The sequence below is a fragment of the Erythrolamprus reginae genome, chromosome 6 (genome assembly GCF_031021105.1).
Source record: "Erythrolamprus reginae isolate rEryReg1 chromosome 6, rEryReg1.hap1, whole genome shotgun sequence".
Classification (NCBI taxonomy): Eukaryota; Metazoa; Chordata; class Lepidosauria; order Squamata; family Dipsadidae; genus Erythrolamprus; species Erythrolamprus reginae.
In genome coordinates, this window is record NC_091955.1 from 83,982,742 (window position 1) to 84,006,428 (window position 23,687).

The following is a 23,687-nucleotide window of genomic DNA, read 5'->3' on the forward strand; positions in this document are numbered from 1 at the left end:
CTGGCCGCGATAGGTGAAATCCGCGATGGGGAATTTATCGACTGATAGTACTTATTTAAGTATTTATATTGTAATTGTTTGGTAAGTTTTCATTGTTTTAAGTGTTTATAAACCCTTCCCACACAGTATTTATTTTAGATACAGTATTTAAATACAGTATTTACAATTTTAGATTTATTTATTTTTTTAAAAAACCTGCCGATCGAGTTCGGCGGGCTGTTTAAATCTGCAGATCGACTTCCTCAGAAACCCGCGATGAAGTGAAGCCGCAGTAGGTGAAGCGCGGTATAGCGAGGGACTACTGTATTCCTTTCCCCCTAGGCTTATAAAATTTATGCATGGTATGTCTGTATGTATGATTGGTTTCTTAAATTGGGGGGGGGGGTTTACATTATTTTTAATATTAGATTTGTACATATTGTCTTTTTACTGTTGTTTGCCGCCCCGAGTCTACGGAGAGTGGCGGCATACAAATCTAATAAATAAATAAATACATAAAGAAAGAAGGAAAGAAAGAAAGAAAGAAAGAACTTGATTTATAAATTATGTGATTAAAGTGCAGTGAACAGTTCTGTCAACTTTCACTGCATGTCCAGTTTCACAGGTTTGTTTTCTTGCCACTTAAATTCCTTTTCTTTCCATTGTCATTTTAGTAGGAATAATGTTACATCATTTCAGCCACAATTTGACTTTTTAATGCGTAATGTAGAAACTGGAGCATTGAGACAGATTGTTACAACATCTGGGCTCTTTTTCCTAGACTGTCAAGTAGACATTTTGAGTGCTAGCAGTTTTATTACAAAAGGGTGACAAATTAAGTTCTGGAGCTACAAATCTTCAAAGCTGCAAACTGCTGCAAACGAAATAAAAACGTGTAAAGATGCATAGAATAGTGGTTGTTGATGAATAGCCATGTTGTTTGTCTCATGAGGACCAGAAAATGGTGAACATCTGCCCCAAATTAAGGTTATACACATTGCCCAAGTCAGATAAGTGATTGGGTGATTTTAGACAGAAAATCGTGTTTCCCCCTGCAATTCATCCGGCTATGAATACAGTAACAATAAATTAAAAATCTAAGAATTTGGTATGTACAAGTGTTTGTGCTCTTGTTTTAATATTGATGGCACATGTTTTGAGTTGCATTGTTTCCTAGCCATGCAGTGTGATTAGCTTTTTGTATATTGGAAAAAATATAAGAAAATATAAAAAAACAAACTTGTAGCAGACACTCCGCATGCTGCACTGGCTACCAATTAGTCTCCGGTTACAATTCAAAGTGTTGGTTATCACCTATAATGCCCTATATGGCTTGGGGCCTGATTATTTACGGGGCCGTCTCCTGTCTCATATCTCCCAGAGATCTATTAGATTGCACAGAATTGGCCTGCTCCAGGTCCTGTCGACTAAACAATGTAGGTTGGCGGGACCACGGGGGAGAGCCTTTTCTGTTGCTGCCCCGGCTCTATGGAACCAGCTCCCCCCCCCAATGTTCGCACTGCTACAACTTTACTGGCTTTTCAAAAAGCTGTTAAAACCTGGCTTTGTCGACAGGCCTGGGGGCTGTGAATTTTAACACCAGACATGCCCGAATTATGTTTGTTGGTATGGATGTTTGTTAGATTGGTTTTTTGGGTGTGTGTGGGTTTGTGTTTATAATTGGGTTTGTTAGGGTTTTGGGATTTTATTTATTTTTGTTGTTTGACCTCTTTTTTAGTTATTGTATCATTGTATTGTTTTTATTGTTGTAAGCCGTCCTGAGTCCTACGGGATTGGGTGGCATAGGAGTCGAATAAATTAAATTAAATTAAATTATTTTAGGATTTTTGGGGTTTTTAAATTATATTAATTGGATTAGATGTACTACTATGTACATATATATGTTGTGAGCCGCCCCGAGTCCTCGGAGAGGGGTGGCATAAAAATCCAATAAATAAATAATTACATTAAATTAAATTAAATTATTTTAGGATTTTTAGGGTTTTTTAATTATATTAATTTGATTAGATGTACTACTATGTTTTTATATATGTTGTGAGCCGCCCCAAGTCCTCGGAGAGGGGTGGCATACAAATCCAATAAATAAAATAAAATTAAATTAAATTAAATTAAATTAAATTAAATTAATAAATTATGAAATTAAATTATGAAATTAAATTAAATTAAATTAAATTAAATTAATAAATTATTAAATTAAATTAAATTAAATTAAATTAAATTAAATTAAATTAAATTAAATTATTAAATTAAATTATTAAGCCACAGGTTGTGCTGTTCTTTCTCAGCTTTGTGTTCAAACCCTTTCTTTTTCTTTCTTCTAGGTTCTAACTATGTGAGTCCCCGTCCGGCTCTTGCCAACATGAATGCCAACGCAGCAACGGGGCTGGCACCTGAGCATATCCCTACTCCAGGTGCAGCCCTCTCCTGGCAGGCTGCTATCGATGCTGCCAGGCAGGCAAAGTTGATGGGTGCTGCTGGCAACGCAACCATATCCACCGCTAGCTCCACACAGAGGAAACGGCAACAGTATGGGAAACAGAAAAAACAGGGTACCACGACCGCTACACGTCCTCCCCGGGCACTGCTGTGTTTAACGTTGAAAAATCCAATCCGGAGGGCATGTATCAGTATTGTTGAATGGAAATATCCTTTTCTGGTCTAGTCATGTGGGAGCGGGAAAATCATCAGGTTGCCTAAGATTTGATTGGGAATTGTAAACAAGCCTACAGATTAGGGAGAGGAGAGGCAGATCAGATGGAATAGGCTGGGATTGGTTTCAATCAGATTTATGGAGGTCAAGACATGGCTATTTATAGATGAATGGAAACTGCGGCATGATGTAGGAGTGTTTCCTTGACCATTTTATACTGTATTATTTCTGTATTTTTTTTTAAAAAGCACACACATGTTTATTTATTCTTTTATCACCAAAGACAAAACAAAGGGGAAAAAACTTCCAACACAAACAACAAAAGGGAAAAAAACAAACCAAAAAGAAAAGAAAAAAACCCCTAATATCTAACATTAAACATAAGAAAAATACATCTTACAATAAACTCTTAATTTTGCAACCATTTTATTGTTGTAAGCCACCCTGAGTCCACTAGGAAAAGGGTGGCCTATAAATTTGATAGCTAGATAAATAAGAAAGAAGGAAGGAAGGAAGGAAAGAGAGAGAAAGAAAGAAAGAAAAAGATATACTGCTCAAAAAAATAAAGGGAACACACAAATAACACATCCTAGATCTGAATGAATGAAATAGTCTCATTGAATATTTCATTTGCACAACTATTCCATTTGCACAACAGCATGTGAAATTGATTGTCAATCAGTGTTGCTTCCTAAGTGGACAGTTTGATTCCACAGAAGTTTGATTTACTTGAAGTTATATTCTGTTTTTTTAAGTGTTCCCTTTAATTTTTTTGAGCAGTGTAAATATATCCCACTGCCCTTACATAAGGGGTGCAGTAAAAGTTATAAAATCCCCCTTCTATATTTAACAATTATACAATATGTTACATAAACAAATATCTCTGTTCTGGAATTCTATTTATCTAATAATTGAATCAACCAATCATCTGTATGTGTGCGTGTGTGAGTCAACACAAAGAGTCAACATTAAAACTAATCTTCAAATGTATTATTTCTGTCTTGATCGGGTAAGGAAACAAAAGATAACCAGGTGCTAGCTAACAAAAGAGACATTTTCTGTGATATTTCACAATCTGTTCTTCCTGACTTTTATCTGAACTGAATCTATAGCTTATCTATAACCCTGTTACCAAGACTCAGTGGATCCAATAAAGATCTGATCCAGATCTATATCTGTTTTTTTTAAAAAAATGTAAATCAGATTCTGATTTAAATAAATGAATGTAAGTTGCTCTGAAATTAAATTTCTTATAAATTAAGCGAAGCAGAAGGGATAAATAGAAAACCTCACCAGTTTACCCAAGTACAGTGTTCCCTCGATTTTCGTGGGTTCGAACTTCGCGAAATGTCTATACCACGGTTTTTCAAAAATATTAATTAAAAAATACTTCGCAGGTTTTTTCCCCTATACCACGGTTTTTCCCGCCCGATGACGTCATATGTCATCGCCAAACTTTCATCTGCCCTTAATAAATATTTTTTTTAATAAACTTTAATAAATAAACATGGTGAGTAATAATCTAAATGGTTGCTAAGGGAATGGGAAATTGCAATTTAGGGGTTCAAAGTGTTAAGGGAAGGCTTGTGATACTGTTCATAGCCAAAAATAGTGTATTTACTTCCGCATCCCTACTTCACGGAAATTCGACTTTCGCGGTCGGTCTCGGAACGCATCCCCCGCAAAAATCGAGGGAACACTGTATTTAAAACAATTTTTCTTCAGTATTTGGGGAGTTTAAAAATGGACTTGTCACTACAATGTTCAAAGATATCCTCCAGCCTCTCCCTTCCCTTTCTTTTCCCCTCTACTATTGTTTGATCTTCTGGATTAATTTTATATCTTACTTTCCTGGACAAAGAAGCTCCATAGTTGGCATCCCATGATGGATGGCTAACTTAAGGGGGCAAAGCTGATATTTGTTTATTTGCCTGACATCTGAGTAACTGTGCATCTCCAGGTAGTTCACACAAACGAAGGCCTGACAAATGGAAGAGATTTACGCTGGCTGAACAGATGGATGTGTTGCAAAATAAGAGAGTACACGGATGAGATCTGGAAATGGGTTGAACAATACACTTAAGTCAGTCTCTGCCGATGGATATTCTTTTGGAAAAACAACAACGCAGAAGCAGCTGAAATCCTCCCAGCATCTCGAGAATGGGATCCTTTGCCAGATTACATATTTACAGCTAGTTCTTGATTTATGGCCATAAATGGGATCAGAATTTCTGTTGCTAAGCAAGCCAGTTAAATGAGTGATACCCAGTAGTGCGCTGCTAAATGGACCAGTAAGCAGTCCCAGTTGGGAAAATGGAGATGCACACGCATCTCTGCCTCCCCAACATGTGCGCCGGCGCAAGACTCGGCTTCTGCGCATGCTTAAGTGAAATCTCATGAAAGGACACTTGTGTGCGTGAGATTTCACCCATTTTTGCCATTTTTTGCTTCCGCGCATGTGCAGCAATATCGCCAAAAAGGCTTCTAGAGTTGTTAACCTGATCCTACATAGCTTCTGCTCCGGCAATCTCACACTACTCACAAGAGCCTACAAAACTTTTGCCAGACCCATCCTAGAATACAGCTCATCTGTCTGGAACCCATTCCACATCTCGGACATCAACACCCTTGAAAACGTCGAAAGATATTTCACCAGAAGAGCCCTTTACTCCTTCACTCGAAACAGAATACCCTACGAAAATAGACTAACAATTCTGGGTCTTGAAAGCTTAGAACTACGGCGCCTAAAACACGATTTTAAGTATTGCCCACAAGATCATATGCCGCAATGTCCTATCGGTCAATGATTACTTCAGCTTCAACCGCAACAACACAAGAGCACGCAACAGATTCAAACTTAATATTAACCGCTCCAAACTTGACTGTAAAAAATATGACTTTAACAATCGAGTTGTCGAAGCATGGAACTCATTACCGGACTCATTACTGTCAATCCCTAACCCCCAACATTTCTCCCTTAGACTATCCACGATTGACCTCTCCAGGTTCCTAAGAGGTCAGTAAGGGGCGTACATAAGTGCACTAGTCATGTGATCCCAAGACACTGCAACCATCCTTAATACATACTGGTTGCAAAGTACCTGAATTTTGATCATGTAAGTGTGGGGCTGCTACAACGGTCATAAGTGCAAGGACAGGTCATAAGTCCCCTTTATCAGTACTGTTGTTACTTCACACAGTCAGTAAATGAATAGCTGTAAGTCAACCGGTAATCATCATGAATTGATTGCTGGCAAATAAAATCCATTTGGTGATTTTATTGCAATTGATGTATTTATTTATTAATGAAATTTAAATAGCCACCTATCTCACTAGGAGTGGCTCTGGGTACTGTATAACAATGTTTAGTCCTCAACGTATAACAGTTCACTTAGTGACCGTTCAAAGTTACAACAATATGAAAAAAGTAACTTATGACCAATTTTCATACTCACTTACACATCACAATTCAGACACTTGTCAGGTGACTCACATTTGTTTTTTTTTAATTTATTAAACAATTAAAATAAACAAAATTGACAAACATGCTTGACATTGGTTAAAGTTTTTAGGCTTACATTTCAGCAGTTTAACATTCTTTTTCTATATACCTTCTAAATCAATTAAGTATATTTACTATAATTTGTCCTTATTTAACTACCCAGTTATCTTATCACATCAGTTATCTGACTCATATTTCTGATGGATATACAATGTCCTGGAGTCATGTGATCACCTTTTGGGATCTTCTGACAATCAAAGTCCATGGAGAAGCAAGCTTCACTTAACAACCATGTTACTAACTTAATAACTGCAGGGATTCACTTAACAATTGTGGCAAAGCTGGTTGTAAAATGGAGCAAAATTAACTTAACAAACATCTCACTTAGCAACATAAATTTGGGGTTCAATTGTGGCCATAAACCGAGAACTACCTGTATGTAACAATGGTGTACATTCATCTGTACGTTGTGTATAACAGTATTATATAGCTTTCCCTGAACTCCTGCCTTGCAGATTTGTTGGGGCAAAATTTTCAGGATTCAGTAACCATGTTATTGTAATCCCAGCCCATATGGAGGTCTGTGGATGACCATCGACTTAGGGCTTCTGATGACCAGACTTTGTAGGAAGAAGCATGGAGTGCCCCTGTCATCACGCTCAGCTTGTGCATTTCTGAACAGTATTTTGCCACTAATTTGGGATATAAAGTAATGGAACTCATGAATCTTTAATCTAATGCCTTCTGCCTACATTGACTAACCAGATGTCTCTGAGAAGCCTGTATAGGTTTCTCCAACTTCTTCATATAGAGGCAGAAATAGCGTCACAGATGTAAAACTATTATGAAACGATAAAAACGAGCTTTATATAAAAACACTGTCTCTCTCAAATCAAGATGTAGTAAAATTCCTCAGTATAGAAATTATTTTTTGGACATTCATGAACTTATATTTCCTTTTACTAAAAAAAAAAAAAGACATCCCACCATACTTAACCCCTTTCAAATGTGTTCCTCTGAGAAATTTAAAAGCATTATAATATATTTTAATAAAAAAGGGGAACAGAGATTTGGAAGTCATTAAGTCATTACACTGGTCAATTTAAAATTACGAACAAGGCATTAGCAATCTAAAAGAACTGGAGCAAAATGCATCTCTGGAACCTAATGTTAATTGCTTGCTTTCTCTGGTTTAGAATGTCCTTCTTTTCCACAGTTCCATATTTTAGTCTTTGTTCTGTCTGGGTCACTCCAGAAGCCAATACCAACCCAAAAGAGAAGCCAGACACACTGGTAAAAGGCAAAGGCAGTTTTATAAAATTCAAGAAAAACACAGGTAACAGAAAATGTCCTTACAAACAGGAAAATGCTGTATCTTCAGATATATCCACGAAGGTAAAAGTCTATGAAGCAATACAGAATTCTTGCTGCCAAGCCGAGGCTGTAGATAGCAGACTTACACCTCCCATGGGTCTTCCAAAGCTGCTGGGCCACAAGCCAGGAACAGAGACGCCGAGAAACAAGACAGGATAACGCCACTCCAAACTGATAACACTCCACATGGCTTCAAGGGCTTGCCTGCCTTTTAAACCCTGCTAAGGAGGACCACACCCAAACCCAGCTGTTCCTAATTCAGTGCTGATAATACTTTTTAATTGCTCCTTTCTTTGATCTGACCGTCTCTGTGGCATGTCAATGACGGCTTGAGCCTCATCACCTAATGACTCCAAACTACTGGCTGGCGAGAGCCCCCCCCCCCTCATGCTATTCTCCTTCATCCCATTCCTGATTTTCCTCTCCCCCGTCTGACTGTTCAGCCCCCTCCTCTTCGCTGTCATCCTCCTCCGGGCATGGAGCCAGCAGAGACACAGCTGGTCCCTGAGCAGCCTCAGGCTGAACCACAACAGTCTTTAACTTGCAAAAATGGCACACAGTCCTATAGCAAGAAGCCTATTTACTTTGCATATGCTCAATGGTAAATAAATAGATTGATTACTTGGGCACATACGCTACTCTATTCTATAAGAATTAATCAGTCAGAAAAGTAATCCAGTTTGGTTCAAATTAATTTGGAAAATGATTCAGGTCCACTCAGCTTAAAACTGAATTGTTGAATCAGCTCTGGGCATTTGCAGAAACATTCAACCTGTTTGAATTGATGCAGAACCACGTAATTAGATTCAATAATCAATTCAGTGTGGAGAATTGATCAGATCATCCTTGTTTTTGAATATTTGCATCAAGTACTGTATATGCATCCATCTAATGGCTGTCATTTCCAGATCTCTGCAGGTTCCTGCTTTGATAGATTGTTTTCCACACGATGTTATCTTTATGCAGTTCCGTTCCCAGAAACTGCCATACTACAATTTATATTTGTGCATTTGACCTTAAAGTGTAAAAACACAATGCTCTATAGGGAAGAAAGTTATATTTGAATTTCTGCAGTGCCAGATGCTTTGGTTTTTATCCATCTCTACTATACAGGAGAACTACAGAAAAAAACAGTACAGATTTGGAGAGGGGAAACCAAAATCAAATTTTGATAGAGCTAGTCCGGATTTCTTCTTAAATGCAGGTACAGTGTTCCCTTGATTTTCGCGGGTTCGAACTTTGTGAAAAGTCTATACCACGGTTTGAAAAAAATATTAATTAAAAAATACTTTGCGTTTCCCCCCCCTATACCACGGTTTTCCCCACCCGATGACATCATATGTCATCACCAAACTTTTGTCCACCTTTAATAAATATCTGTTTTAATAAACTTTAATAAAGAAACATGGTGAGTAATAACCTAAATAGTTGCTAAGGGAATGGGAAATTGCAATTTAGGGGTTTAAAGTGTTAAGGGATGGCTTGTGATACTGTTCATAGCCAAAAATAGTGTATTTACTTCCGCATCTCTACTTCGCGGGAATTCAACTTTCGCGGGCGGTCTCAGAACGCATCCCCCGCGAAAATCGAGGGAACACTGTATTCTATTGTAAACTACAAAAAAAGCAGATGAGTCAAGGTAAAATATTTGGGGGACGCATTGCTTTATCTTGCTTTTCACTAACATCATGTATACAAATTCAACCAAAAGGGAAAAACAGGATAGAGCAAGTTTGCAGCATAGAATGAGGTCACAAACCTATTTAATTCCAGAATAGAGAACATGCAATCTAACTAAACCCATATTTTTATAGGTTAAAAGTGCCCTTTAAAGTAACCTTGCCTATGTAGATATGTAAACCTTCTGAGATGTATGTATTATATCCTTTAAAGTTCCTAGAGCAGGGGTGTCGAACTCAAGGCCCCAGGGCCGGGATCTGGTCCACAGGATAATTAGCTGTGGCTCGTGGGGCCACCATAGAAGGGGCAAAGGACTGGCCCGAATTCCCAAGATCTGTTTTTGCTGGGAGAGGGTTGCAGGAGGCCGTCACAGCAGAAAACAGAACTTGGTGGCCTGTTTTCACTGGCAGAAAGCTTGGGCCTCCACAGGCACCCTTGACTTGAATGACATACCCAACCCAGCCCCTCGAGATCAAACACTACCTTGATGCAGCTCTTCAGTTAAATCGAGTTTGACACCCCTGCCCTAGAACTTACAGTATTTGGATATTCTTCTTTCGTATTAAAAAAAATGTATTTTTCAAACTTTACAGAAATAAGACACAGAAAAAACCCAAAGAAGTCAAAAGAAGGCAGAAAAAAGAGTTCTAAAAGTTTCTTTTCTGAGGTGATTAGATGAGGGTGAAATTGTATTGCAAATGCCGTTAGAGATAAAATACTGGGTTGCAAGCTCAGAGCAGCACAGCAAAATGGGAAATATATAAATTTCAGCTTAAATAAAGACCAAAAAAAATTCCATGTGTATTTTGGCACGCGACTGGCCTACTGTGTTTTTGACATTAAGAAGAAATTTGGCTGGGGAGGTGAAAAAGCACTTTAAAGGCAGGTGTTTCTTTTCAAAATACAAATAATTAGGACAGTCTTCTTTAAACAATCCTTTTTAACTTTTTTCCCCTTCCAGCATAATTAGCTTACATGATTTAAGCCAGTGTTTTTCAACCAGTGTGCCGTGGCACACTAGTGTGCCGCGAGACATGGTCAGGTGTGCCGCGAAGCTGAGAGAGAGAGAAAGCAAGAGAGAGAGAGAGAAAGAAAGCAAGAGAGAGAGAGAAAGAAAGCAAGAGAGAGAAAGAGCGAGAGAGAGAGAAAGAGAACAAGAGAGAGAGAAAGAAAGCAAGAGAGAGTGAGAAAACAAGAGAAAGAAAGAGAGAAAGAGAGAGAGAGCAAGAGAGAGAAAGAAAGCAAGAGAGAGAGAGAAAGAGAGGGAGGGAAGGAGAGAGAGAGAAAGATATAGAGAGAGGTAGGGAGGGAGAGAGAAAGAGAGCAAAAAAGAGAGGAAGGAAGGAAGAGAAAGAGGGATGGAGAGAGAGAAAGAAAGAGGAAGGAAGGGAGAGAAAGAGGGAGGGAGAAAGAAATAGAGTGAAGGGGAGGAAGAGAGAGATAGATAATTTTTTGGTCCAAACTTTTTTTAGACCCCCCCCCCCCACTCAATGTGCCCCATGGTTTCGTAAATGAAAAAAATGTGCTGCGGCTCAAAAAAGGTTGAAAATCACTGATTTAAGCAACCAACCATCTTCCTTAACTCCATTCCTCAGACCATTTGAAATTATTATTTTACTGACTATTTTTGCCAATTGTGTGGCCTTAGCTATCTATATCCCCTTCCCAGAAGACGATTCCAATGCCACCAACTCCAATCTGGTAAGTCTTGGTTTATGTTTATGGATTTGGCAGAAAAAAAGATCTTATTTGGAATTCAAGAAAAAGGTTGAAATGACATGTGCTCTTATTGTAGTCGTGGATGTATGCATGGATTTCGGGCAGTAGAGTCTTGGATTGTTTGATATTTGGATTAAACCTCACTTTTGTGTTTTGTGTATGTCTTGTTGGAACCTTGCCTAGGTTCTCTATATTTCTTCAAGCAATGGAGGATTATTTATTTTAGCTAATAAACAGTCTTAGTGTTAAGTTCAAATGTTTGACATCAGGACTTGTGGTGTATTTGATGTATAGTAATTGGTTTTTTCCCCCCTTTTGTCTTTTGCTTGATTTTTTTTTTTGTCTAAATGCAGTGGCAATGCCATTGTTTCAGTATGGGCAATGCTTATGATAGAAAAGAAGGAAAATTTTACATTTGCATTTCAGTTTTCAAGTACATAGAGGCAGTCCTCAACTTGTGCTCACAATTGGGACCAGAATTTCTCTGCTGAACAAGGAAGTTGTTAAATGAATCAGACCCAATTTTACAGCCTCTTTTGCCATAGTTTTAAAGTGACTCATGTGTTGGTTAAGCAAATTCAACTTCCCCCATTGACTTGGCTTCCTGGAAATCAGTTGGGCAGGTGATTATAATAACTTTGGGATGCTGCCTCTGTTGTAAATACAAGGACCTGAATTTTCGATCATGTGACTGCGGGGATTGTATGATGCAAGGACCAGTTCTAAGTCAATTTTTTCAGCACTGTTGTAACTTCAACTGGTCACTAAGTGAATGGTTGTAAGTTGAGGACTACTTATAATTTCTTCTGAGCAAAAGGGGGAAAAAACCAAAGATCCCAAAAGCTAGTTTGATGATAAATTTTAGATAAGAGACCTTAAAGTTGTGGCTGTATTTAAAGCAGTTTCTTAGAGAGATAAGTTGGAGGACAGATCTGTAAACCTATAAAATATCTGCTAAAGATTTCCTTATCATAGGAAGCAAATTTATTTGTGATTTGGTCCCAGTAATATCCAATTGTTTTTGTGATGACTATTAGAAATGCAAGGTAAAAATACTAGAATAATTGTGCCTGTTCAGATTTAATTCTGTCAGCAAGTCAAATGTTAAATATTCATGTACAAATACTGATCAGATTGATATGGAAATATGATCTGCTAAATAAAACAGCAACGTACTAATGTATATTGTATATGAAAAATAGAAAGAAAAGCAAGTTTCTTGAAAATGTGACAGTGATTGTGGGCTTAATCATGAACAACTTGTTAAACTAATTGTGGGAAATTGCAGAAAACTATTAATGTCATTAATGTACAGTGATTATGTGAAAATGTATGATATATGTTTAAGAGATGTTTCATTTATTTAGTGGTAACATCTAGGCTGCAAAAATCAAGATGACAAGCAGATGGCAACAGAGATACAGTATAGCAAAAACTAACTCTTTGTTGCCTTCTAGTGGCTGCCTTGAATATATCAGCCTTGATATAGTAGATATAAACTTCAAGAACCCAGAAGTTGCCTGTGAAAGTATTCGAACACTTTTAAAATATTGGAAAATTGGCTTGAATTCTCTCTGATATCTTAGTTTTATTGTTATTGCTGTTGTTATTTTATCATATATATACACACACATACACACTATATGTTGAACATACCTAATACTCCTGCCTCTTCTTTTCTGATTGTGGAGTTTGTTATAGTTGTAAACAATACTGTCACTTCTTTATATATAACTGATACCTAAAGATTTGGGCCAAAATATCTGACAGGCTACTTCTTCCTATTGGGAGCTGCTTTTAGCTGACATTCTTGGTTTCTATTAACCAAGTTTCTTTTTGGTAGTAAGAAAGATAAACTTGGTTAAGAGAAACATAGGAAGCATTTTCCTTCTGGTGCCATTTCCACAACCATATCCCCCCAACTGCAGAATTTATAACCTTGGGTAAGTTAGCGTGTCATTTTTCTTTGTTTACTTTTTAAGCAGATCTTAAAATATTCTGGTTTCCTATGGATTGCTGTGATAGAGAAAATGTACATTGTTCTTTTTGTTTTAAAATTATCCTTACTTTTTCTTAATGCTGCTGTACATGGATTTTATTCCAAAATTGCTTTAAATTAAACTGTCACATTGAGAAGGTTTGCTGGCTGCCATACGATTCTGACAACCCAGAAATGTTGTTTTGAATGAAGAACTAAAATAAAACGGTATAAGAAAGAGTGGTGCTACCGTAGATACATCCCTATCTGTTCCCCAATGTCTGTTCAATTCCATGGGATAAACCTACAGAGAAAGGGAGGGAAGGAGATACCATTTATATATTTATATAATTCTGAGTTCGGGTTTTGCCCCTTGTAATATTTTGAGTGTCTATGCGACGTTTCGGTGAAATCACATTCACCATCATCAGGCTGAAGTTGTAAGCTTCGTTCTGGTGTAGATATAGAAGATATAACGAAGCTTACAACTTCAGCCTGATGGTGGTGAATGTGATTTCACCGAAACGTCGCATAGACACTCAAAATATTACACGGGGCAAAACCCGAACTCAGAACAATCTGCATACATATACCCGTGAAAATCTACGAAAACATATATATATGAGCCAGGGTGGCGCAGCAGGTAGAGTGCTGTACTGCAGGCCACTGAAGCTGACTGTAGATCTGTAAGTCAGCAGTTCAAATCTCATCACTGGCTCAAGGTTGATTCAGCCTTCCATCCTTCCGAGGTGGGTAAAATGAGGACCCGGACTGTGGGGGCAATAGGCTGGCTCTGTTAAGAAGCGCTATTGCTAACATATTGTAAGCCGCCCTGAGTCTAAGGAGAAGGGCGGCATAAAAATTGAATAAATAAAATAAAAATAAATAAATATATGTCACTTTTTTTGCTGAATTTGAAAATTATATATATATAAGATCTTTATATATATATATATATATATATATATATATATATATATATATATATCAAGAACAAACAAATTTTGCAGGTTCATTAATTAATTAATTAAAATAAAATATGCATTTTGTGTATAAGAAGATATTTGACATGGGTAACCTATATTTTTCAGAGGCTGATTTTTAACCCCAGCTCTGATGTTGTGTGGTTGTAAAATCTCCATAGATTATTCTGTTTGTCTACCTATTGTATCTTGTCAAATTCTATGGCATTCAGGTTCAATATATTACAGTTACTCTCAGATAACTGTCATCCATTCCTCTGTTAGAGAGAAGGAAAGCTGCTGTTACTTTCTACTAAATTCCCATTCGTTGAATGTCTAGTATTTTATTTGTCTTTGAAAAGCACTAGGTGAGACAGCAGGTATGGCTGAGATAGAAAAAGTTGTTTCAGAAATGCCGTGTTCTTTAGAGATAGAACTCAAATACAATTGGAAAGAAGAGACGTTTCATTGAATAAAATTACCTTCTAAAATTACTAAATAGGACACTTCTCCAACAACCACAGGGTAAAATATAGTGGCTCCACACCAGATTGTAGATTTATGTATGTGGCAAGAGGGTTTCCTTGAATCTAAGCAGTATGTAAAGATTAACTTGCAATTCAGTAGGGGGGAAGAAAGAGGATTTCCCTCTTGTAAAAATGCTCAATCAGACAGAAAAAAGAAGGAAAAGATTTTGCTTCTTGACATGTAGCAAATTTATATCCACACGAGTAAAGCTCTTTAGATGACAGCCTATTTACTGGCACAATCTGTTCAGTTTTCATCACAACTGGGTCCAAAGGATGCATAGTGCGATTTCAATTGATTTGACTATACAGTGATACCTCGTCTTACAAACGCCTCGTCATACAAACTTTTCGAGATGCAAACCCGGGGTTTAAGATTTTTTTGCCTCTTCTTACAAACTATTTTCACCTTACAAACCCGCCGCCGCCACTGGGATGCCCCACCTCTGGACTTCTGTTGCCAGCGAAGCACCCATTTTTGCGCTGCTGGGATTCCCCTGAGGCTCCCCTCCATGGGAAACCCCACCTCCGGACTTCCGTGTTTTTGTGATGCTGCAAGAGAATCCCAGCAGGGGAATCCCAGCAGCGCAAAAACGGGCACTTCACTGGCAACGGAAGTCCAGAGGTGGGGTTTCCCAGCGAGGGGAGCCTCAGTGAAATCACAGCTTTGCAAAAACACAGAGGTCCGGAGGTGGGGTTTCCTATGGAGGGGAGCCTCAGGGGAATCCCAGCAGTGCAAAAATGGGTGCTTCGGCTGGCAAAAGGGGTGAATTTTGGGCTTGCACGCATTAATCGCTTTTCCATTGATTCCTATGGGAAACATTGTTTCGTCTTACAAACTTTTCACCTTAAGAAACTCGTCCCGGAACCAATTAAGTTTGTAAGACAAGGTATCACTGTACTTTCGTGATGGGCTGCCAAAAAATGTACTGTCACACTGTGGGCATGGCTTATTTTGTGGGTTTGGTTTGATGGTCATGTGACCAGGTAGGATTGGTTTGCCGGCCATGTGACCAGGTGGGAGTGGCTTGATAATCATGTGACCGGGGGTGCCTTAAAGGCCATGTGACTGGGTGGGAGTGGCTTACCAACCAAGATAAGTTTTCAAATAGGCGCTTGGATTCTTTTTCAGTTGATTAAGTCACATTATTTGAATAGCCACAAAAAGGACAAATGATGGACAGCATTATTTGTTGAGGAGCATAGTAACATTTTAAGGTTTTGTACTGAACCCACAAGGTTCAGTATGATAACAGATTAGGCAAGTAGCTCAATTTTCTTTAATTGCTATAAAAGTTCAGTTCTAGATAATGATTAAAATGATTAAAGCGTTCATACTATTTAATTTATTTCCTAATTTAAAAGTAATTAGGAATCATACTAAGGAAGGAAGGACAATAAAAAAAAGCTATTAAGTATTCAATAAATAGTGCATAGACTTACTACCCGCACTGTATCCCCCCCATGGGGGCAGCAGCCTATTACTGCCCCTCCCTCACCCCTTTGAATGGCTTAATTTCGAGGGCTTTTGTTATGACAACGGATAAATTGAGAAACACATGTCATAGGTTCCCCATCATGGGTCTAGTGCAGAGGTCTTCAAACTTGGCAACTTTAAGACTTGTGGACTTCAATTCCCAGAATTCTCCAGCAAGCTAAGCTGGCTGGAGAATTCTGGGAATTGAAGTCCACTAGGCTTAAAGTTGCCCAGTTTGGGGAATCCCTGGTCTAATGCCTTCGATACTTTTAATTAATGTGCTATAATGAAACAATTGTGTTAGTATGTAGACCTTGCCATCATTTTATGTACTCATTTTAAAAAAACAATTAACTTTTTAATGCATTATATTTAGAATAATCGAAATAGATTTTTGTGGTGATGGGGTGATTCGGTAAGGATTAAAAAAATGTTTATGTAGTTTTAACAGAACCCGGGTTCTTTTAAAATCCATGTTGGGACAATATCTTTCAATTTAATATCAGTGAATATCATGCAAGGTTTTCTAGAGCTTTATAGAATTTCTCAATGCTGAAAAAGGTAAAGTAGGCCAAAAAATAAAAGAAAATAAGGGATGACAGGTAATAATCATGGTATGGAGCTTATTATGCACTCTCAAGATGAAATATGGAGGTAAACTTCATATATTTCAATGAGATTTTCTCAAGTGATGAAATGATCTCAAGTTGCAATTAAGCCTCCTAACAGCTGGTGAATGAAGAATAGTTGATTCTTCAGTTTTGCAAACATAAAATATGGCTGACTGTTATGAGCTCTAGCTTTAAGTGAAATGCACAGGTGCTTTAGTAGGTGGAAGACAATAATACACAAAAATAAAACTCCCAGACTGCAAGGCTACATTTACATTAACAGTGCTGGAAGTAATTTTATATAATGCAAAAGTAAATAAACATTTGATTCAGTTGTTCAGTTCTTGGGGATTGCATCCATGTTCCCTGGCAACGTTAATAGAAATGGTTTGTTTTTCCTGATGAGATGACTGCAAAAATAAAAAAGAAAGCTAAATTAGTGAGCTTTATAGTACCTCCAGTAATTATGCTACATATACTTATATACTATATACACACACGTGTGTGTGTGTGTGTGTGTGTACACACACACACACACACACACACACAGAGAATATAAGTATACGTGGCATCACTCTTAGGGTAGGAATGGAAAACATATTTAGATGATAAAATAATAATGGCTGCAAAAGTGGAATAGAACATTTTGAAAAATGAATGTTTAGTGATTAATCAGAAATAGTGTTATAGTATAGATCGGGGTGTCAGACTTGATGTCATTGAGGGCTGCATCAGGGTTGTGTTTGACCTCTGGGGCCGGGGGTATGGCCAGTTCGATGTCACTCATAGAGGCTCCATTTTTTGCCATGACAGCCTCCTGCAGCTCTCTGCCAGCGAAAACAGAGCCGGGGGGGATGGGGGGCTGTGAGCAGCCCAAGTGGGCTCCATTTTTGCTGGCAGAGGCACCGTGACCTGGTCTTTTGCTTTTTTTCAGGACAGTCCTGTTGGCCAAATCTAAGCACCCTGCGAGACTTGAGTTTGGTATAGGTAGAACCAGGAATTGAGTAGGAATGGGTAGGAACAAGAAATACAAAAAAGAAAATATTATCGCCTCATAGCTATTATATATTTAGCGTGGCCTAGGTCAGTGAAGGCAAACCTATGGCACAGGTGCCACAATTGGTACGTAGAGCCATATCTGCTGGCACGGGAGCTGTTACCCTAGCTCAGCTTCAATGTGAATGTGAGTGCCAGCCAGCTGATTTTTGGATCACCAAGAGGCTTTGGGAGGGCATTTTCGGCTTCCAGAAAGTCCCCAGGGAGTGGGAGAGGGCATTTTTGCCCTCCCCAGGCTCTAGTCCAGTCAACAAAGCAGTGGAAGTGATGTGCCGGTGCCTGGAGGTTGTTGGGGTCTGGATGGGTGTCAACAGACTCAAACTCAACCCGGATAAGACGGAGTGGCTGTGGGTTCTGCCTCCCAAGGACAATTCCATCTGTCCATCCATAACCCTGGGGGGGGGGAATTATTGACCTCCTCAGGGAGGGTCCGCAACTTGGGCGTCCTCCTCGATCCACAGCTCACATTAGAGAACACATTTCAGCTGTGGCGAGGGGGGCGTTTGCCCAGGTTTGCGTGGTGTACCAGTTGCGGCCCTATCTGGACCGGGATTCACTGCTCACAGTCACTTATGCCCTCATCACCTCGAGGTTCGACTACTGTAATGCTCTCTACATGGGGCTCCCTTTGAAAAGTGTTCGGAAACTTCAGATCGTGCAGAATGCAGCTGCAAGAGCAATCATGGGCTTCCCAAGGTATGTCCATGTTACACCAACACTCCGCAGTCTGCATTGGTTGCTGATCAATTTCCGGTCATAATTCAAAGTGTTGGTTATGACCTATAAAGCCCTTCATGGCATGGGACCAGAATATCTTCGGGACCGCCTTCTGCCGCACGAATCCCAGCGACCGGTTAGGTCCCACAGAGTTGGCCTTCTCCAGGTCCTGTCGACTAAACAATGTCGTTTGGTGGGACCCAGGAGATGAGCCTTCTCTGTGGCGGCCCCGACCCTCTGGAACCAGCTCCCCCCAGTTATCAGAGTTGCCCCCACCCTCCTTGCCTTTTGCAAGCTCCTTAAAACCCACCTCTGTCGTCAGGCATGGGGGAATTGAAATTTTTTCCCTTCCCCCTAGGCTTATAGAATTTATACATGGTATGCTTGTATGTATGATTGGTTCTTTAAATAGGGTTTTTAAGATTATTTTAATATTAGATTTGTTTACATTGTCTTTTTTATTGTTGTTAGCCGCCCCGAGTCTTCGGAGAGGGGCGGCATACAAATCTAATAGATTAATTGATAGATAGATAGATAGATAGATAGATAGATAGATAGATAGATAGATAGATAGATAGATAGATAGATAGAGAAGCCTCTGGAGCCTGAAGAGGGTGAAAAACAGGCCTACCAGGCTTACCAGAGATTGGAAATGGGCTGTTTCATGCCTCCAAGGGGACGGAGGAGGCCATTTTCACCGTTCCCAGGCATTGGATTATGGGTGTGGGCACTCGCACATGCGCGACAGCAGACACACTTTCGGCTCCCAAGGAAAAAAAAGCTTAGCCAGCACTGGCCTAGGTGATCAATTTGTCTCTTTCTTGAACTAAGAGATGGCTCTGGTAATTAAAACTGTTCACCTTTCATTTCTTCCATTACTAACTGTTTGGCGGACAGAACAGTAAGATGAAAATTTAAGTGGGAGTTATAATGGAGCTTCTGGCAACTGGTTACTCTTGTGAAGTTCTACGCCATTTGCATTTGCCTGCGTTTCTCTGTTTTGAAAATGGAATTTATATAAATATAGTGAGCTTCAGTATCCCATTTTGGATGTGTGAAGACATTACACTGCGACCTTTCGTAGCAAGTGTAATTTGATTGCTGTATCTGGGTCACTTCTTGCGATGGTTGAACTTGAGTTTTCTGACATCCCACTGTGATGTCAACACCTTTTGCTGTAGAAGCTATATTCAGCACTAGCAAGATCCAGATGCCTGATTCCTTTAGCACTTTCCAGCTGTAGAGTTTCTGCAATTCCCTAGGTAGTTGTGTTGGCACTCATACAGCTGCTTTTTGCTCTGCCTTGTTAAACTTTCAATGATAGAAAATGCTGGGATTTTGGAAGGGTTCCTGCAGGTCTGCCAGTTACTTGGTGGCTGTGAGTCTTAATGGAGGACGGTGGAGGGAATTGAAGTGGGGGCCATCTATGTATGATAGTCACTCTCTGGCTTGCCAAAAAGCAAACCTTTTTTAACCACGAATCTCCCTAACCTTTCGTTTGTTCAACTAAAGTTACAGTGGTACCTCTAGTTATGAACTTAATTCGTTCCCTGACCAAGTTCTTAAGTAGAAAAGTTTGTAAGAAGAAGCAATTTTTTCCCATAGGAATCGATGTAAAAGCAAATAATGCGAGCGATTGGAGAAACCACAGGGAGGGTGGAGGCCCTGTTTCCTCCCAGGAGATTCCTAGAGTGACCCCACTGAGGCTTCTCCCTGCCTTTTCTGGCCCTGTTTCCTCCCAGGAGATTCCTAGAGAGGCCTCACGGCGGCTTCTCCCCGCCTTTTCCGATCCTGTTTCCTCCCAGGAGATTCCTAGAGCGACCCCACAGAGGCTTCATCCTGCCTTTTCTGGTTACAGTTTCGGAGGCTCGGGTTTGTAAATGGAAAATGGTTCTTGAGAAGAGGCAAAAAAATCTTGAACACTCGATTCTTATCTGGAAAAGTTCGTAAGTAGAGGCGTTTGTAGGTAGAGGTACCAGTGTATTTTAGACCACAAGTAGCAGGATATTTATGCTAACTGAGATCTTTAGTCACATGGTGCAATTTTCTTATGGGTGGGGTTTATTGAAATATTGCATGTTGGGATTTCTTACTTTTATAGCAATAAGTAATAAGTTATTTATTTGAAAGCAATCATTTTATCTACAATGATCTGCAAACAGTGCATTTTCTTCTACATCTTTCTGTTGAGATCTTCTTGAGATACTTGCTATTTTGTCCCAGTGGTTGTTTTGGTAGTGTTTGATTGGTATTTATGCTTTTGCATGATATGGATGGCATAAAATGACCCATTGTACCAATATGAAGTTCTGTCTGCAAGTTAAATTGATGCAGGAAGAATGAAAATAGGCAACATTCCATGTCCTAGAATGTAGTCAAAGAACTAATGTACTCAATAATTTATTGAGACGGAGGGCTGTATATCAGTAGTGAATTGTATGCTTTGTGTGCACAAAGGAGTTTCGATTTTGATCCTGTATTCTAAAGTTATTTAGGACAGAGTTTATGGGAGTTTATTCCATTTTATGAGCCTAACAATAATTGCAGTGGATTGACCAAGATAATTTATTGTTGAGGGTTCAGTCTAAGAGCTTGGGAAAGGAAACCTCTTTCCCACCCAAAATATTGTCCATCGCAGTTGACTCAGCTTTCCATCCTTCCAAGGTCGGTAAAAGGAGGACCCAGATTGTTGGAGGAAATATGCTGACATTTGTAAACCATTCAGAAAGTGCTGTGAAGCACTATAGAGTAGTATATAAGTTTAAGCCTATTGCTGTTATGCTAATAAATTACATAAATTTTTAGTACATTATTTTTACACATCTTTGTACTAGGGCTCAGCAGTTCCACATTTCTGTCAGTAGTAAAAAATATTTGAAGGGAAAATCTGTTACGAAAATTAAGAAATAAATCAGATTGTTAGATTTATATCTTACTTTTTTTTTAAGGAACTCAAGGTAGTGTATACAGCACTCCTTCTATTCATTTTCCCCACCACACCAATTCTATGAAGTAGGTTGGGCCAAGAAAGAGTTATTGTCCCAAACTCAAACAGCGAGTTTGTATAGTTGGGGATGCAACAGCTTAATCCATGTTCACAGTTGCTCTCCTAAAAGCATGCAGTATGTGGTGAGAGGCAGTGGTGGATTTCAAAATTGTTTACTGCCAGTTCTGTGGCTGTGGCTTGGTGGGCACGGCAGGGGAAGAATACTGTGTCAGAAATAAGTTCATTTCTGAAGGTAATATCACAATGCAAGTAAATTGTTTGTAACCATGGGAGAGGCTGATGTAAGCCATCAGCATGTAATCATGGGTTTTCTAATTGTGCTGCAACCTGATTGGCTGTATCGTATATAAGGAAGAACACCCTTGTATGGGTGTGGTTTGTTACAGAGTGGTTTGTTACAGAGAGTGGCTTGAAACATAGTGGTTTGTTATAGAGTTGGTTTGTGCTTAGGTCTTAGTGGTTGCAGTGGTGGATATTATAAGAGTTATATACTGTACTAGTATTGTATGTTAAAACAGAAGTAAATATATATTTTTACAAGAAAGCCTGCTGCTGTGTGTTGTGGTTAGCTCTGGCCCAGCTCCTGCCCCAAGGAATGTGCAGGTGGATGTGGGGGAAACATCCACATGCCGCAGACCTGTTTTGCTCCCGATGGAATCTGCCGACGAAGCCTCCTCTGACCAAGGAAGCGTGAGTGACGGGAAAGAGGGGAGTTTGGCAGACAGCGCAGGAAGAGATCAATCATCTGTATCATCCCTGGATTCTGAACAAGAATTAATGACACATCTACGCATGCGTAGAGTGATGCATAGGAGACAACAACTGAAGGATTATTACAAGAGAAAATGAGGCCACCTGCTGTAATTAGTGCTACAGATAAAAGTGCAGCTTGGTGTTTTAGCCTCATGGCAGTTTATCTGATTCATTGTTTCGTCAAGATCGTGGTTTTTGTGCTGTTCAAGATTGTGTGTGGACTCTCTGGACTCAATTTCCCAGTTATTGGGTGAGCAATTGGATTGCATTTAACCTGTGCCTTGTGTGTACCAGAAAATCCCTTTGACATTTAAAAAGGGAGCTGTTTCTGTTTTTCTGTTTATAAAAACCTTTGGGTTTTCCTTTTTTTATCGTGTGGTGTGTGTCTTCCTGGACTAATTACCCTGTAATTACGGGCGGTTGAAACACGCTGGCAGAACACTGTGTTTCATTGAAGACTTCAATTAGGTATAGTGGTTAACTGTGGCTACTTGGTGGGTTAACTTCCGCGTGCGCAAAACTCTACTCTGTCCAACTTACTGCAAAATCTTCATTATCTCCCATCTCTTGGGAAAGTTATTTCAAAATGCCCATTTCCTCCCAATCAGCTGGGACTCGGGAGGCAGGGAATAGATAGGGATGGGACCAGTAAGAGGCGGTATTTACCAGTTTTCTGAACTACTCGAAATTTCCACTACTGGTTCTCCAGAACTGGTCAGAGCCTGCTGAAACCCATCTCTGGTAAGAGGCAATTTACTATATAATATAATATTTACAGCACTATATTATCCTTTTCCATGTCTTTGTTATAGCACATTGAATATTATTGAACGTTGTCATCACGCTTGAAAACGTATTTTTGATTAATAACAACAATAATGGATTGGTGCAGATTTTAGAAAATATATTATGTGGGAGAAAAATGAGGTAGATTAATTGTGTTTTCTGCACTCCCAGTTTCAAGATCTGAATCGGCTACTCAAAATTGATCCTATCTGCATGGCAAGTTGGATTTATATTAGAGCTGCTACATGACCAAGCAGTCATCTGATTTTTCCGTCACATTGCCAGATTGATTTTTAGCATACAATGAAATGTGCTATACATGGATGGAAAATCAATTTGTGTGGTGTATAAAACAGGCAATTGCTTGGTTGCATGATTAGATGCAGTTCATGTTCAACTCAATATACAGACTGGGATAATTTGGGAGTTTGTGAACTGATCTCTATGTTCAGAAAAGAAGTTTCATGCAGCATCAAGGAACTGGTGAACTGCAGTAATCCAGAGAGCTTGCAAAACACACACACACTGGGGTGCATGTTCTCTATCGTATATGAAAGAAATCCCGACATCTTTAGTGCAATGCTATGAGAAAAATATTCAGGCATAGAAAATACTTTTTTACGTAATGCATAGCTAGAGGTATAACAAGCAGGAAGAGGGAGATTGTGATCCCCTTACATAGAGCACTGATGAGACCACATTTGGAGTACTGTGTTCAGTTCTGGAGACCTCACCTACAAAAAGATATTGACAAAATTGAACGGGTCCAAAGACAGGCTGCAAGAATGGTGGAAGGTCTTAAGCATAAAACGTATCAGGAAAGACTTAATGAACTCAATCTGTATAGTCTGGAGGACAGAAGGAAAAGGGGGGACATGATCGAAACAT

General features: G+C 39.2%; 1 protein-coding gene across 1 annotated transcript in view; it reads left to right on the forward strand.

Moving 5' to 3' along the window:
- Positions 1-23,687, forward strand: part of CACNA1C (calcium voltage-gated channel subunit alpha1 C) — a 611,798-nt gene that overhangs the window by 62,637 nt on the left and 525,474 nt on the right. The window contains 2 exon segments of the mRNA XM_070756479.1: positions 2,322-2,661; positions 10,802-10,907. Of these exon segments, the coding sequence (XP_070612580.1) occupies positions 2,322-2,661; positions 10,802-10,907 (446 nt within the window).